Source organism: Numida meleagris, chromosome 3 (genome assembly GCF_002078875.1).
Source record: "Numida meleagris isolate 19003 breed g44 Domestic line chromosome 3, NumMel1.0, whole genome shotgun sequence".
Taxonomy (NCBI): domain Eukaryota; kingdom Metazoa; phylum Chordata; class Aves; order Galliformes; family Numididae; genus Numida; species Numida meleagris.
Window position 1 is genome coordinate 105,942,108 of NC_034411.1, and position 15,676 is coordinate 105,957,783.

General features: G+C 48.3%; 1 protein-coding gene and 1 long non-coding RNA gene across 3 annotated transcripts; both read left to right on the forward strand.

Annotated features, from left to right (window-relative positions):
• Positions 21-12,165, forward strand: HADHB (hydroxyacyl-CoA dehydrogenase/3-ketoacyl-CoA thiolase/enoyl-CoA hydratase (trifunctional protein), beta subunit). 2 transcript variants are annotated; one of them, XM_021393069.1, is made up of 16 exons: positions 21-135; positions 1,200-1,274; positions 1,631-1,672; positions 3,117-3,216; positions 3,831-3,875; positions 4,437-4,536; positions 5,676-5,763; positions 6,305-6,492; positions 7,080-7,260; positions 8,851-8,972; positions 9,628-9,707; positions 9,797-9,844; positions 10,012-10,099; positions 10,801-10,875; positions 11,287-11,451; positions 11,587-12,161. In XM_021393069.1, exons 2-16 carry the CDS (start codon positions 1,208-1,210, stop codon positions 11,620-11,622), a joined length of 1,425 nt encoding a protein of 474 aa, XP_021248744.1. In that variant the 5' UTR covers positions 21-135; positions 1,200-1,207; the 3' UTR covers positions 11,623-12,161. The 2 variants fall into 2 exon arrangements, with proteins under 2 accessions (XP_021248744.1, XP_021248743.1); XM_021393068.1 differs by having other exon boundaries at positions 47-135; positions 1,162-1,274; positions 11,587-12,165.
• Positions 13,592-15,256, forward strand: LOC110396812. The gene is made up of 3 exons (XR_002437277.1): positions 13,592-13,748; positions 14,276-14,364; positions 14,575-15,256. It is a non-coding gene; the product is annotated as an uncharacterized LOC110396812 (long non-coding RNA).

A 15,676-nucleotide genomic window follows, 5' to 3' on the forward strand; every position in this document is an offset into this window, starting at 1 on the left:
TTTTTTGTTTTTTTTTTCAGGCAGAATGTGGGGCCTCCCTGGAGGAGGGGAGGGGACCTTCATGAGGGCAGCAGCCGCCGGCGGCAGCGGCGGCGGCGGCGCTGAGAGGGCGGTGCTGGACGAACGCAGGCGGAGGTTGGAGTGTGCTGGGGGGAGTCGTGAGGGGGGAAATTGGAATGTACGGGGGGAAATTATGATTTATGAGGGGAAGTAGGGGCCCGTAGGTGTTAGGGAGTGTGGAATTTGGGGAGGGGTTGGGGTTGCTGGTCGCTGTGCGTGGGTATCGGGGGGGTTTGCGTGTGGGTGCGGCCTAAGAACGCGTGTGGGGTGTGAGGAGGGGACCTGTGGGAGAAGTGCGTGGCGTACCATGTGTCTGCATCTGGGGATGTAGGGGCTGTTGTGCAGGCAGGGCAGGTGTTGTGGGTTCTGGGTCACTGTGTGCGTTGAGGTGTTTCCTAAGGGTCCCTGAGGATTTCTGGAAAAAAAAGAAGGGTGTTATGCGTTTAGGGGAGTGAAATCCACGAGGGCTGGGAGCGTGTGGTAGGTGGGGTGGCTGTGTGGGGTTGGGATTGGGTACGTGGGAGCTGCTCTGGGATATGGGCAGAGGTGCAAAGGAGGAGGTCTGGTTTGAGGGCCTTTATCCGGTGAGGAGTCTGTAATTGGTTTGTGGGATGTTAGTGTAGTCAGAGGGAGTCACAGAATCCTTTGAGTTGGAAGGGACCTTTAAAGGGGAGCGCTGCGTGGGATGTTGTTCTGCGGGGATGCACAGTAAGAGTGATTGGGGTTAAAGTTAAAGGCAGCGGTGTGAAGTTGTGCCAAGGAGAGCGCGTCAGGAGAGTCACACTGGCAGTGACGTTGGCTGGGCTCTAGGGCAACATTCCAGGGGAGAAGTGGTGGAATAGTTATTGAGGGGGGAATCTAAAACTTTGCCGGCTGCTGTCAGTACAGAGCTGGGTCATCACGGAGATAAGTGTTTATTTCCAGGGGTATTAGCAGGCCACAGTCACAAGCCAGTCACTTCATGTGTTAGATGCTGCTCAAGAGGCGTAACAGAAAGTAATCTCTGTGCCTCTGCTGCTCTTGGATCATCTTCTGTTTCTTCCCTTTCTTTGGCTCAGTGTGAAGCAAGCAGATTGTTTCCCTTGAAATTATTCCAAATAGGTCAGAGTGGACTATTAGCTGTCTTTCTCCACCTCTAGATATCAAAATGACTTCTATGCTGACCCGTACCATCCGAAACCTCCCCGCTTCCTCAGCATGGGCCGTCAGGGTCTGTAAGTATATTTACATTTATTAAAACCTCGACTTGTCAGGTCATAATGTTCTTTGTAAGTGTTAGTGTTTGAGTGAATGCTTGTAGCTGAATTTTTGCTCCATTGTCATCTGTTTCTTGAACAACTAATTCCATTGTCGATGCATTTCTCCTCCACGCGTTCTCTAGCATGGGAAGAATCTCATGCTAACTGATAGTATGGACTGTTATTTTTGTGAACAGAGCAACTAAGAGTATCTTACAGATGTTTAGGTCTTACTGTGACTATATTTCAACATTTCGTACAGAAACCAGAGATGTTTTTGACGCTTAAGATTTTACTGATCCTTTTCCTTTTTTTTTTATTTTTTTTTTCAGTTGCCCGATCACTCAGCTGCTCTTCACAGTTACAAGCTCCAGGTAAAGTGAAAGCACCAGAGATCCCACTGGGTCTGTGCTAGAAGGCTGTGCTTCCCTTTTCCAGGCTTGAGTCTCGTTCTGCACAGATCTCAGAAATGCAGTGCAGGCAGTTGTAGATTGAGAGTGCCCCTCTAAAGTTGCAAAGAAGTAAAACTCCAAGCAAAACATCATGGTGGAATGTTCTGAACACCTGAGTGCCTCTCACCCCCAAAAGCTGTGCCCATTCCAGAGCTCACAGCACGTCCTCACCTTGTTTTCTAGAGTCTAATCTGAGAAGCTAAGCTAGGAAGTTATAAACTGGATATAACCAGACCTCTTTCCCTGGAGGAGAGGGAATTGTCCTTGACTAGGAGAAGATGGTCAAGTTAGCTGTGAAGTCCAGTGAGACTCGGGTCTCAGCAGTGCTGCTGGGAGCACACAGTTACAGGGGTTATTAGCTGTGGTTCTCCCTGAGCAGCTGGGATGCTGTGGGGCTCTAATATTTATTTGTGTACTTTCTCAAGTGACTAATGCTTTGAGCTGCCTGGATTTGGGAAAAGAACCTAGGTGGTAGCTTCCCTTTATCTCCTTGGTTTTGCACAGAGAGCCTTATAAAAAAAAAAAAAAAGCCATGAACAGTGCTGGAGTTTCATACTTGTGTGTTTGCTCGCTCAGCATGGTATTTAGCTGGATTTAATCTGTTTTTGCCTTTTAATGCTTTGCAAATGGAGCTAGCCCCATGCTGCTGTATATGCTCATTATGATTTGCATGCCTGATTACTTTAGGAAATTCTCATTGAACTCTATTAATTATCACTCCAGCAGAGCTCTGACAGTGGCCTGTTGAATGGTACTATATTGTGGCACTGCTTTATCTTGATCCTGAAATAACTGGATACCTTAAAGTAACAAGTTACCTGCAGCACTCTTTGTTCCTGCTTTCCTATGAAGGTGCAAGTTAGTTACTTCTTCAACTGTATGTTGATTTACCATGAATTATCTCACCTTTACTGTGCAGTAAGAGCACATATGTAAGTAGCTACTTTGGGAGGTGGTTTGTTTTCTGCTGCTACTTAGGGAGAGACTTTGAGGTCTAACTCTGGCTGCAGGGCTTTCAGTTTGCTCTGCTTCATTTGTACTGTAAGCTGTGCACCATTTTTAGATGTATCTGTTCCTGCGCTGCTCTTGCTAGTGTTAATGGAGACTAGGAGTTGCATGCATTTATTTCCAGCTGTGCTGTTGCCTCAGCACAGCTATAAATGAATCAGTCTGCTGATGGGGGGAAGTACTGAGTTGTCAGACTGTTTTTACAGATCACCTAATCAACCAGAGACGAGATTGCAACATGGGTGTTCTTCCTACAATGCTTTTGACTTATGCACCGAAAGAACATTTCCCCAAGTTTTCTCTTAGTTTTAACTGCTCTAAGCTTGCTTGTTGATAGTTGGGTGTGCTTCTCTTTTAGCTGTTCAGCCTAAGAGTAAGAAGACCTTAGCCAAAAGTGGTGTGAAGAACATTGTTGTGGTGGAGGGCGTCCGTATTCCGTTTTTGCAGTCTGGCACCTCGTAAGTATGACATAAGAAAACTCATGCTCACTTGGTTGGTAGTGGAATCTTTCTGTGGAAAAAAAAAAAAAGAGCTTACTTGTTCATCTTGATGTAATTATTTCTTTAATGCCCGAAAGTGCTGAGCTGGCAATAAGTTAGATCGCTGGCAGCTATTCCATCTTACTTTCTGAAAAAACTTGATTTGAAGAGGGTTGCCCAGGGCTATGAATTCTACAAGGAATGAGAGTCGATGCTGCACAACCAGAGGAAGCCTTTGGTGCACGTGTAGCAGACAAAGCAATGAATTTCTCAAAACCAACACGATAGGCATAGAGAATCTGCTCTAGACTCCCCAAATTCACAGTTTTAAATTTAGGAGCAGACCTACCTAAGGATGGATGCGGATATCTTTGTTCTGCTTTGCAGTGCTTGTAGCCTAGTGATTCCGTGCTGACCTATCCACGGTTAGTTTTCCCAAGAGGTGGCGTGAAATGTTTCACTGTAAATCCACTGGAGCATTTCTGCTGGATCCCCTGTTCTGTGCAGCTGATGAGTGCTTACAGTGTTCTGGTGAAGTTGTTTTCTATGGTTTTCTGTCACTTAAATTTTTGCCTTTCTCCTTTTGCTTCCAGGTACGCAGATCTTATGCCCCATGACTTAGCCAGAGCAGCACTGCAGTAAGTCACCTGCATTTCCTTTTTATTGGGTGGCTTGTACTTCATTAAACTGTGTTTGAATCCCACTATTCTTAATCACTGCCTACAGTGGGATTTCCTGTGTTGGTGTATTTGCCAGGCTGTTTGGGCAAATTATGCAATATGTTTTCCTAATGAACTGTGAAAATAGACTGCTTGTTTTCTATGTCTCTTTATGGGAGCTTTACATGTTCCTTTCCCAAAGGTAATTGGCTTTGTTATCTCTAAGGCATTCTTCCTTTAATTAGGATGTCGGAATACTCAAATTGGGGAATATACTATCAGCCACTTTGGGAGGGAAATAGTAACTGGTTTCATGAAATTACATCATTGTTTATAGTAGTGTTATTGCTATGATGTTTTGGAGCCTGTACTCATTGCACTTGCACATGCAAGCAAGATTTCTTCTGAATTTGGGCAGCAGATATAGCTCCACTGTTGCCTTGTTCTCCAGCCAAGCTAGTGGAAGGTAGAAGCTTGGGGGTAGAGGCAAGGTCACTGCTCACGTGCTGCAAATTCTCCTTGTTTCTGTCTTCTCCTTAGGGGGTTGCTGAACAGGACCAGTGTCCCAAAGGATGTTGTTGATTACATTGTGTATGGCACAGTTATCCAGGAAGTGAAAACGAGCAATGTTGCCAGAGAGGTGGGTTATGTGCAGCTTATCTCCTTTAAGTTGGATTTCAGCAGCTAGTAAGAAGATAATAAACCCCTTACAAAAAAAATTCTGGTCCAGTGTGTTTGGGAGCATAGGCTATTTGTGCAGTATTGTCTTACCAAATAACTGCCTGGGAATCTGCCATAGATCAGATGCATTTTAATGCATCTCTGCTTGATTCTTCCCCGAAAGGGAAGCTTTTGTTAATGAGTGCTGATCACTCAGTTCTATTTACCAACTGGACTCAATTGCTGGCTTGTCAGAAGTGCTTGAGAGGAGCAGAGCGTGCTGTGATAGATCGCTTTGTATTTATTTTCGTTGGCTGGTCAGATGCAGCATTTAAATGAATTGAAATGGAGCAGCTTAGTTGCTCTCTCTTTTTTTTTTTTTTTCTGGCAGGCAAAAAACACAATTCGCTTATTAAACACAGAAAGAAATTGATCCACTGAAGGAATGTAATGGAGGTGGCATGTGGTTTTTCTGTTATTCTCTGCAACCAGGCTAAGCCATTACGTAACACGTGCTGGAAACACTTAAGAGATTGTGAGGCTCTCGGTTCCACCAGCAGTTTTATCCTTGTGTATGCAAATACTTGCTTTGGTCACCTGCCAGTCAGATGAGGCTGTGGTTTAATTTTAACTTGGAGCAACTGCTGAACTTTAAACCAGTTGGCCACGTCTCAACTAGGGAAGGTCACGGTGCGAGCAGTTCTGTGCCGGAAGGTTGGGTCAAATGAGACACAGCTTTCCAAACTGCAGGAGATGTTTTCTGTTCTGTTTAAAGTGCCTTGCACTGAGGGTTCTAAATAATTCCTTTCACGTGCCACTTTTGCAAACAGTGTGAATAAAGGATGGTGCTATGTATTTTATGCTCCTTGGAAATGGGGAGTTGTGTGATCAGGTTGTTCCTGGCGATTGTCTACGTGGCTCGAGAGCCCTGAGAGGTGGGCAGCCTCCTTCTCCTGTTCCCAGGGAGGGGGGAATTGCTGCTGCAGTAATTGGCTGAGTAGAAACTCGCTGTACTTGTTTTCAGCTTAGTCTGCAAAGGTGTGTTACTGGGCAGAAGGCAGCTCTGGCCCTGTTGAGCAAAATGCCTAAGTTTTAACAGTCGTTCCTTGTTGCTCATAGGCTGCTTTGGGAGCTGGCTTCTCTGACAAAACTCCAGCCCATACAGTCACCATGGCTTGCATTTCTTCAAACCAGGCTATGACCACAGGTATGTTGGCTGGAGGAACGAGCTGTGGTTTGAAACTGAGCTTAGCAACTCCTCCATCCCTCGTCTAGCTTGTGCTGCATAGTGACTATAACTAAGGATCTGAAGAAATTCTGGAATGGAAGGAAAGACTTTGAACCAACAAAATGCAACACAAATTGAGTATCTGCAGTAGGCCTGCCAGCAGCTTGATACTGTTTACATTCAACCATAGTCTCTGCTCAGCGTCCATGTTTGCCTGGGAGGAAAAGACAAAATCTTGATAAGGAAGTTGGTGCCTTTCAGCCTGCTGCCATCTTTGATTTAGCCTGGGCAGAGTGGAAGAAAAAGATTGAGTTAGTATCTTGAATTACTGGGGATGCTGCTGCGTGAGACAGAGAACTGGAAGCAAAGTTACAAAAGAAGTATGCTTGTTCATCATCTTTTGCTGTGTAATGTGGCTGAAGCCAGTGGCTTGAGAAGGCAATGAAATGTCGTTGTGTAGGCACTGATGGGGTAAGCATCACTTCTCCTGCAGCCCTCATGGGAACCTCTTGTCCCACAGGTGTAGGTTTGATTGCAGCTGGGCAATGCGACGTCGTCGTGGCAGGAGGTGTGGAGCTGATGTCAGATGTTCCCATTCGTCACAGCAGGAAGATGAGGAAGACTATGCTCACTCTTAACCGAGCCAAGACCCTGGGCCAAAAGCTTGCCCTGATCTCCAAAATTCGCCCCGACTACTTTGCTCCTGAGGTAACGTTTTTCAGGCATGTAGATATTAAAGCTAAACTATTTTATAAGGAGGTGCAGCACAAGGTGGCTCAGGTACGTTTTTAGCTTCACAGGAGAGCATAAATAAGTTTAAAAAGGGCTAAGGTGGATGCCTTTTGCTCTCCCTTATCAGATCTCTGTACTGTCATTTAAGTTAAAACCAAGTTGATTAGTGCAGCTTATAGCACTCGTGACTCTCTGCTTTGTCTCCTCAACGCGTTGGTCTTCAGTAACCCAACTTATTTCAACATTTTGAACCTGCTCCTCTTTCTGCAGCTCCTAGCCGAGCTGTGTGCTGGAGACTACAAAGTGGAAGCTTTATTCCATCAATACAAGGCTTTATAAAATGGCTGTAAAGCATCGGAGGGATTTTTGTTTCCTAAATAAGAGAAGTAAAAGCTAAGCTGAACTCACCCAAGTCTCTGATTATGCTCGTGGGAGTGTTTGCCACGGAGTTTAATCTTGCCCCAGGAAGGGGAATCCTTGCTCATACGTGTTTCATAAACCGCCTGTAACCACTGTAGGGGCAGGTGTACGTGTGTGCTGACTTTATTCTTCTTGCTTCCTAGCTACCAGCTGTGGCAGAGTTCTCCACCAGCGAGACCATGGGGCACTCTGCTGACCGCTTGGCTGCTGCCTTTGCCATTTCCCGTGTGGAGCAAGATGAGTACGCCCTCCGCTCGCACACGCTCGCCAAGAAAGCCCAGGAAGAAGGCTTGCTCCTTGATGTGGTACCCTTCAAAGTGCCAGGTGAAAGTGCACCCGTTGCTAGCAGGCACTCGTTTGGTAAAGAATCATAGAATCATAGAATGGCTTGGGTTGAAAAGGACCTGAAAGATCATCGAGTTTCAACCCCCCTGCTAAGTGCAGGGTCGCCAGCCACTAGACCAGGCTGCCCAGAGCCACGTCCAGCCTGGCCTTGAATGCCTCCAGGGATGGGGCATCCACAACCTCCCTGGGCAACCTGCTCCAGTGCGTCACCACCCTCTGAGTGAAAAACTTCCTTCTAATATCTAACCTAAATCTCCCCTGTCTCAGCTTAAAACCATTCCCCCTTGTCCTATCGCTATCTACCATCACAAACAATCGATCCCCCTCCTGTTTATACGCTCCCTTCAAGTATTGGAAGGCCACAATGAGGTCTCCCCGGAGCCTTCTCTTCTCCAAGCTAAACAAGCCCAGTTCCCTCAACCTTTCCTCATAGGAGAGGTGCTCCAGCCCTCTGATCATCTTGGTCACCCTCCTCTGAACTCTTCCCAAGAGCTCGACGTCCTTCTTGTGCTGCGGGCCCCAGGCCTGGACGCAGTACTCCAGATGGGGCCTCACAAGAGAACTACTTTATTTAGTAGAGGAGGTGAAGTGCTGAGGTCTGGTTCTTAATGGCCAGTGGAGGTTTTGTATTTTAACTCTCTGACACGCCCTCTGTCGCTCCCTGGAAACACTACTGACGTAGGAGTATGTGTTTAAACATGCATATCTAAACATAGAAACGCATCCTTACATATCTAAATTTTGTAGTACCCACTTTGTATCCCTTCTAATGCAATGACTGAGCAAGGAAAATCAGAACCAAGTGTTATACCCCCAGATACTAATAACAAGTAGCCTAACAAAATCCTGGTCCGAGGAATCAGGGTTTGGTTAGGAAGACCTGAAACTTGAACACCTGGTTTCATAGAATAGAATTAGAGAGTGCCTTGGGTTGGAAGGGACCTCAAAGTTCATCTAGTTCCAGCTTGGTGGCATCCAGTTCACCAAGCCTTACAGTCATTGCTCAGGTATGAGACAGTTTGAACGCTTTTGTGTGTGTGTGTGTGGGGGAGCACTTTTATTGTGGAGTTAATTTCCTAACGAGGCCTTATTTCTGCAGGTCTGCAATTAACTCCAATCTGTATGCTAAAAGTGGTACTTCTTGTTAGCTGGTGTGTTTAAGCAGTCAGTATTGTCATAGATGCATATATTTGATTATTTCCCATGCTTTTACTTCCTCAAAACTTGGCACGTAAGCATGTACTGACTTAGACCCAGTTCTCCAATTTAGGCATTGGAAGCTGAATTTTAGAGTCTTTTATCAACTGGCTTTTCAGTGTGGTAAGTTTTTCTTACAGTAAAGAGTCTGCAGCACTTCCTTGTGTTTCAGTCTTCAGAGAGGAAATAAAGGAGCTTCAGTTATAAAGTATTATTTTTTCAGCCGTGTTAAACGTCCTGATATCACAAATGGATTTCCCTGTTTTCTTCCTCCAATGTGTCATAAAAAGCTTATTTTTCTGTTTTTTTTTGCTTTTTTTCTGGAATCCTGATGTTCATGTATGTTGCTTTTGTCTTAAAATCTATCAACAGGCAAAGATACAGTTACCAAAGACAATGGGATCCGCCCATCCTCATTGGAGCAGATGAGCAAGCTGAAGCCAGCTTTTGTCAAGCCCTTTGGAACTGTCACAGCTGCCAACTCATCCTTCCTGGTAAGGCCTGTGTGAGCCAGCAGGGGAAAGTGGTAGCCAAGAGCTAAACCCCTGAAATGTTGTCTGTTTTTACCTCTTTGTTTTGCTGTAGCTGTCTCTAGAAAAGCACAGAGGGTTGATTGTTCAAAGGCATACGTAGAAATTCTGTCCCCTGATGGGACTGATTGCACTGTATGTCTAGAAGTTAGTAGGTTTTTGGGCTACACTTGTCACTTGAAGGCTTACCCTCCACAGAGCAAAAGAAGAGATTTCTGTAGCACATCTATGGTGATGTTCTCTTCTGCATAACTCTTGATTTTCTAACGCTTTTTAAGAAAGCTCTTCTCACAGAACCATAAAATCATTTTGGTTGGAAAACACCCTCAAGAAGACCTCAAATCCAACCATCAGCCAAGCTGAAGTCCAAAGCAGTTCTTTAAATTAGGTGGCACGTGTCTGACTCCCAGTTCCTGTGACTTCACAGGATTCAGTGAGGCAAGGCAAATGACCAGGATGCAGTAGCAAAGCCAGCTCTAGAGATCTCAGAGTGCTATGGCAGAGCCTGGAAGCTCTGGTTACGTTTGGGTACCCTGCAGGAGGTTGTCAGGCTCGTTCTGTGTGCGGTGCGTGCTTGCTCTTGGGGCAGTGACCTCATGGCTTTGTCTGCCTCTTGTAGACGGACGGTGCCTCAGCCATGCTGCTCATGTCTGAAGAGAAGGCTCTGGCACTAGGATACAAACCAAAGGCCTACCTAAGGTAAGAAAGGGACTGCTGCACGGGGAGTCTGAAGCCTGCTCTTGCTTCCTTCTCCTCTTTCTGTTACTGACAGCATTTCTCTTGTGCAGGGATTTTGTCTACGTGTCCCAGGATCCGAAGGACCAACTGCTACTGGGGTAGGTGGCAATGATGAAGAGCATCTCCTAACAATTCATGCTAGCACACCAGCACAAAAGCTGTACTGTGCATCCCAGGGAGAAGGAATGTTAGCTGGCTTGGAAAAGTGGGAATAATAATGGGAAGAAACATATATGACTCCTGTTTCTTACCTCTTCTTTATCAGTCCAACGTATGCTACTCCCAAAGTGCTAGAGAAGGCTGGTCTGACCATGGCTGATATCGATGTGTTTGAATTCCACGAAGCTTTTGCTGTAAGTGATTCTGGAACACTGAGGCTGCCTTTAACTGTAAAGTGCCACTCTGTAGTCTTGTGTTTTTTCACTTCTGTGTTGGTGAAAGCTCTTGATAATGATTTTCCCCAAATGTAGATAGGTATCGTTTTCCATTTATGTCTCTATCTATGTGCTGTATGTACTTTGAATAATCAACATTTTAGACATTGACACAATCCATTCTAAGGGTGGCTTCTGTTGCTTGAAGTCACCAGGAGAGTACACTGCCTTAAAAAAAAAAAAAAAATTCACCAGAACTCTTATATGAAAGAAACTACTTCTGCATGTCATCTGCTGAATGAGTTGGGAACGTGTTAATGTGGTGCCATCAGCAGAAATGAAAATATATTTCCCTCGGTTGTGTTTAGCAGCAATTCATGATTCTGTGATTCTGTGGTAAACCTTAAAGGTCAGAAAAGACCTCTAAGGCCAAAGCTCTAAGGTCTGGCTTTTCCATTCCATCAATATTCTGGTTGCACCACCACATACAGTGACGTGGTTCATTTGACAGCATCTTGCTCTAGCTGAGGTTGAGCTAATGTGGGTTAACAGAGCTGCTCCTGTAAAATGCTGCTTCCAGTGGGTTGTATTAGCTTTGTGGCTGTGGGTAATCTCGGGGTATTTTGGGTTTGCCAGCAGTATCTGCAGGCTTTCCTTAACGTCTGTTCTCTCCCTTTCAGGGGCAGATACTGGCTAACTTGAAAGCTATGGATTCAGACTGGTTTGCCCAAAACTACATGGGCAGAAAGTCAAAGGTAAGGACTCTGCCAGGATGTTTTTATCTTTAATTTCTACTCGAGGTGGTTGGATTTCACACTGTGGCTGCTGCTTCTGTTATGCGCTGTGGGGAGAAGTCACGTTTCTTCAACCCTGGGTTAGCAAATCCCAGTCTGAACAGCTTCTGTGGGAGAAGTGGCATTCCCCATGACAGCAGGAGGTGGAGACATGAACCCACTGGAGTGACTGCTGGGAATTAAGGCAGCGGACGGGGTCAGTCCTTCCGGATGCCTTCAAACAGCTCAGGCTGCAGTGAAGCAGTCAACCCTTTGGCATAGTTTTGTGCTGTCATCCAACACTAAGAAACACTTACCAAGCCCACGTGCTGGGTTGTCGTGGTGAGGGCAGGCTGTCTTTTGACATGAGTGTCACTGTGTGTGCTCTTGTAGGTCGGAGCCCCTCCCCTGGAGAAGTTCAACACCTGGGGTGGTTCCCTCTCTCTGGGGCATCCCTTCGGTGCCACTGGCTGCCGCCTGGCCATTACTGCTGCCCACAGGCTGAAGAAGGAGGGAGGGCAGTACGGCCTGATCGCTGCCTGCGCTGCAGGAGGGCAGGTAATGGTGCTGCACTGTCCTTTGCTGTACCCTGAGAACGAGGGCTGTGGTTACACGTGGACGGCTGTTGAGCTCATGCCCGTTACCATCAGTGCCTTCTCTGACTTCTCTCTTTTTCTCTCTCTCCACTTCCAGGGCCATGCAATGTTGGTGGAGCTCTACCCTCAGTAGTGTGGGGTGAGGGACTGTTCGAGGAGTATTCATGTATCCTGTGCCTGGCAATGCCATTTCAATGCACTAATGAAGACATACAAACAGTCCTTCTTGGGAAGGGCTTCTGGTGGCCTTTGTATATATCTTTTAGCTATTCTGCTGGTAATTGTCAGCTAACGAGAGCACTCTGAAGGAATATTCCACTTCCAGGGGAATAAAAGTTAACACATCTCTTAGTGTCTCCGGTGTCCTTGTAATCTCAACTGTAATTCTTCAGTAATCGAGATTTGGTTTGGTTTTTTTTCCCTGGAGAAAAAGAATGATTCCAAAATGGTGTACAGAGAGTTGGGAGGTGAGGAGATGCACACAGTGCTGGCTGGCAGCAGGCTGAGGTGAGCGTTAACGTGCTGCTCTCAGAACTGGCTTTGAACCCAAGTGACTGACGTGGTTCGAAGGAGGAGGTTTGCTGCATGGTGTCCAAGCAGCACTGGAATCAGCAAATGGCTTCTGAGGAATGAGTGTCACTAACCTTAGCCTCAATAAAATAGAAAATTCAACGTTTGCATTGCTCTTTCTTTTCCATTCTACTCGTGCGAGGAGTTTCTGTGGGGCTTGGGGGGAGGGCTGTGTGCTCTCGGGTCTCTGCTTTCCGAAATGGGAGACAGCTCCTCTGAAGCGTGCCCAGAAACCACGCTGAGCTCCAGAGCCCCAATGAATCAGAACAACACCTGCTTCTGTAGCTCATGCACTCTGTGGCACCCGACATGCACCTCGAGTTCTGAAAATTCAGAGGTAGAGGCAGCCTAATGCTTACGCAGAGTCACTATAGAATCATAGAATCAGCTAGGTTGGAAAAGACCTACAAGATCATCCAGTCCAACCATCCACCTTCCACCAATAACCCCACTAAACCATGTCTCTCAATGCTATATCTAAATGTTTCTTGAACACTTCCATGGACGGTGACTTAACCACCTCCCTGGGCAGCCCATTCTACTTTGGTGATTAAACTTCAGCTGTTCAGCCTTCGTAGTCATTCCTCCAAGATTTTGGGAAGGTGAGATCTTGTGAAGGGTTCCTGTCCCTTTGGTTAAAGTTCTGGGTTATTTTCCTCGCTCATTTTGTGGGTTTGTTTTTTATGAAGAGGATGGCTTGGGTTACTCACCAGGCAATGCAGATTCACCCAGAGCAACCTGCAGAAACCTATGGGTCCCATGTAAAAACGAAACCAATCCTGCAAGTCCCCCGTGGGCCGGCACAACCTGAGATAAGAGATGGGTGGTGACTGTTTGTTCCTGGCTGGAAATCTTGTGCAACGTTGCTACTCCACACCAATGGGAGCGGAGCGCTGCACGGCGGCGTGGCCGGGGGTGGAAGTGAGAACCTGGGGAGAAGCTCTTTGGTTTTGCATTAGTACCTGGTGTGTTTCTTGGTCAAGCATGCACAGCAGTGGAACTGGTGGCGCACCAAGGCACCTTTATGGGCAGGTGCTGTGCTGTGAGGCACGATTGGATCTCACTGAGACTGCAAATCCATTCCTCTGCCTGTGTTTAGGTAATGGGGCAAGCCCAAGTCATGGAACTCTACGCAGATGTCTCTTTGGAGTCTGGAAGGGGACAGCTGGAGAGCAGGAGCTGATCCACGCTGGCCATTCTGTGCTTCCGTGCTGATTGTGATAGGTCAGCTCTGCAATCCCTGATGTTCCCATACACCTAGGAGTGTGTTCCCACGACTGTGCCAGCATGCGAGTGCTAAAAGCTCTGCACCCACCTGGATGCATGTGGCATTTTTCTGCCAGCAGCTGCGAATTGCATAAGTCTGTGCAATCCTACTTCGTGGGGGCACCCCGGCCATCCCACCGCAAACCCTGGGGGGTGTTGCAGGCAGTGACTGGTTCCTGCAAGCTCAGTGGGGCAGGGCTGCAGCCTTTGGGACATGACTCATCCCTATGGCTCATCCTGGTCTGGTGCCCATTGCCTCTCCCCAGTGCTGGGGTGAGGCTGCCGCGTGCGTCCCGCACCGATCTGTGCGGGTACCCGAGGGCTTTTCCCTGTGCTGCAGGCAGAGATGGGCCCTTTCTACAGCTGATGGGGACGGGAGATGGAGGAGCCTTTGCAGCGCTCCTTCACCTGCTCACGACTAAGGTTGGTGACACGTTCTGCGCTCCTCTGACCCTAGGAAACACTGTGCTTGGGGCTGGTTGGGGTCTCACAAACCCCTGAGCTGCGTGGGGAGGATGCAGCCAGGCAAAGAGGAAGGGGGGAGCGCAATGTCAGCTCGCAGAGCAGCCGTGCCCCTGGCAGCCCTGTGGTGTGCCCGCAGAGGGAGTACCCGGGCAAAGGTTTCTTTTGCTCTCCTGGTTTCGGTGCTGCGGGTCTGTGCTCCACCTGGGGGAGAGGGGTGAAGGGGAGCCTGGTGGGGAGGGGGATGGAGAAGGGATCCAGGCTGGGCTGGGATCACTGGGGCATGCTGGTGCCCCTCCTTATCCCCAGGCTTGTGGAGGTGGCAGGGTGCTGGAGCTGATCTCATTTCCTGGGTGCTCCGGGATCTGCACCCCCACACTGAGCACCAGGAGTTCATCCCATCTGTGGCTTGTGGGGGCATGAACCGGGTGGTCTGCATTAGGTGGGGGAGTCTGTCTTCACTGCAGTTATTGCAGCCCTGTTCACAGGGAGTCCCTGCACCTGACTGGATCTCCCCATGGAGCCCCGGATACAGGGTGGTGCTGAGGAACTGCAGGAGGGATGTTTGCCCCACGAGGTGAGCTGAGGGCAGTGGCTGCAGCCCCCACAGTGGGTAAGTGGGGGACCCTATGGGAATGTGAGCACAGCCATTGACACAGGGATGGCAGAAGGGCCATGTTTCAGGATAGGTGATTGTGGCATGGAGGAGCAACCCTGGCCCTGTAACTCCCATGGGGCTGAGGGGCAAAGGGACAACACCAGCTCACCCCTCTCCTCCCTATCACAGGTGTCCCCAGCACAATGGACGGTGCCGGAGGTGTGTGCCTGGCTGGGTGCACGACACGGGCACCTGGCACCGCTGGCAGCCAAGCACAAGGTCACTGGGCGAGCCCTGCTGCGCTTGACAGAGGGGACACTGCGACGCATGGGGGTGGCACCGTGCAGCCGATGCTGGGAGCTGCTGCAGGAGCTGCTGGGCCTGCGGCTGCTGCAGGAGCTTGAGGAGCTGCTGAGCATCGTTGGGAGGGAGCAGCATCCACGGGGCCTTGGTGATGTCCCCACAGATGGACCAAGGTCACCTCCATCCCCAGAGTGAAGGCTGTGGGCAGGGAGCTGATGCCACGTGATGGAATTAAGCACATGACGTGGCAGCAGTGCTGGAAGGAGGCCACCGTGTTCCCAAAATATCCCAAACACAGCTGGTGATGTAGGGATGTGCAAGGAGAAGGTGGCTGCTGGGTGACACCAGTGGGTGCTCCTGCATCCGGCAGGGCAGGGGGAGCCTGGTGACAATAATGCAGTGGGGACTGTCCCCATCCACCAGATCCTGCTGCAAGTCTGGGGTGCACTGACCCACATCATGGGACCTCCCTTGGCAGAGTATTGGACAGCACTTGGGGTTGGCAGAATGAGTAGGGCACGGGGCAGGACTGTGGGCCTCAATAAACGTGATGGAGCTGTGAAACTGCTGAGTGGCTGTGCCTGAGTGATATGCCACCTCCTGCGAAGTACATGCAGGGCTTTCCCCTATTTTTTCCTATTTTCCCATATTTATTTTCCCATTTTTTTTCTCTATTTGCCATGGGACAGGAGACAGAGTAGTCCCCCCTCCCAAACTGCTATCAGCCCATAGCACCCATCCATGGTGGCCCAACTAAATACGGGATCCTGACACCCATCATGTGCCTGATTCCATTGTGCTACAAGGCATCACCCAGTTATCTGAATTTGATCCCAGTTTGTCCATTCTGTCCTGCAAAGATCTGGAGCTTCCAGGGGCCTGGGAGGACCCCGCGATTGCTGGTCTTGCTGCTCAAGTACATGAACCATGGTTCGTGCCAAGCCATGATGTTAGATTTTGTTCCCACTCCCACTTTCATGCTTGAGGT

Coding starts and splice junctions, on each gene's coding strand:
- HADHB (XM_021393068.1), top strand. CDS start 62: ATGAGGGCAGCAGCCGCCGGCGGCAGCGGCGGCGGCGGCGCTGAGAGG. Junction 3,876..4,436: donor TTAGCCAGAGCAGCACTGCA/GTAAGTCACCTG, acceptor TCTTCTCCTTAG/GGGGTTGCTGAACAGGACCA. Junction 10,876..11,286: donor ACATGGGCAGAAAGTCAAAG/GTAAGGACTCTG, acceptor GTGCTCTTGTAG/GTCGGAGCCCCTCCCCTGGA.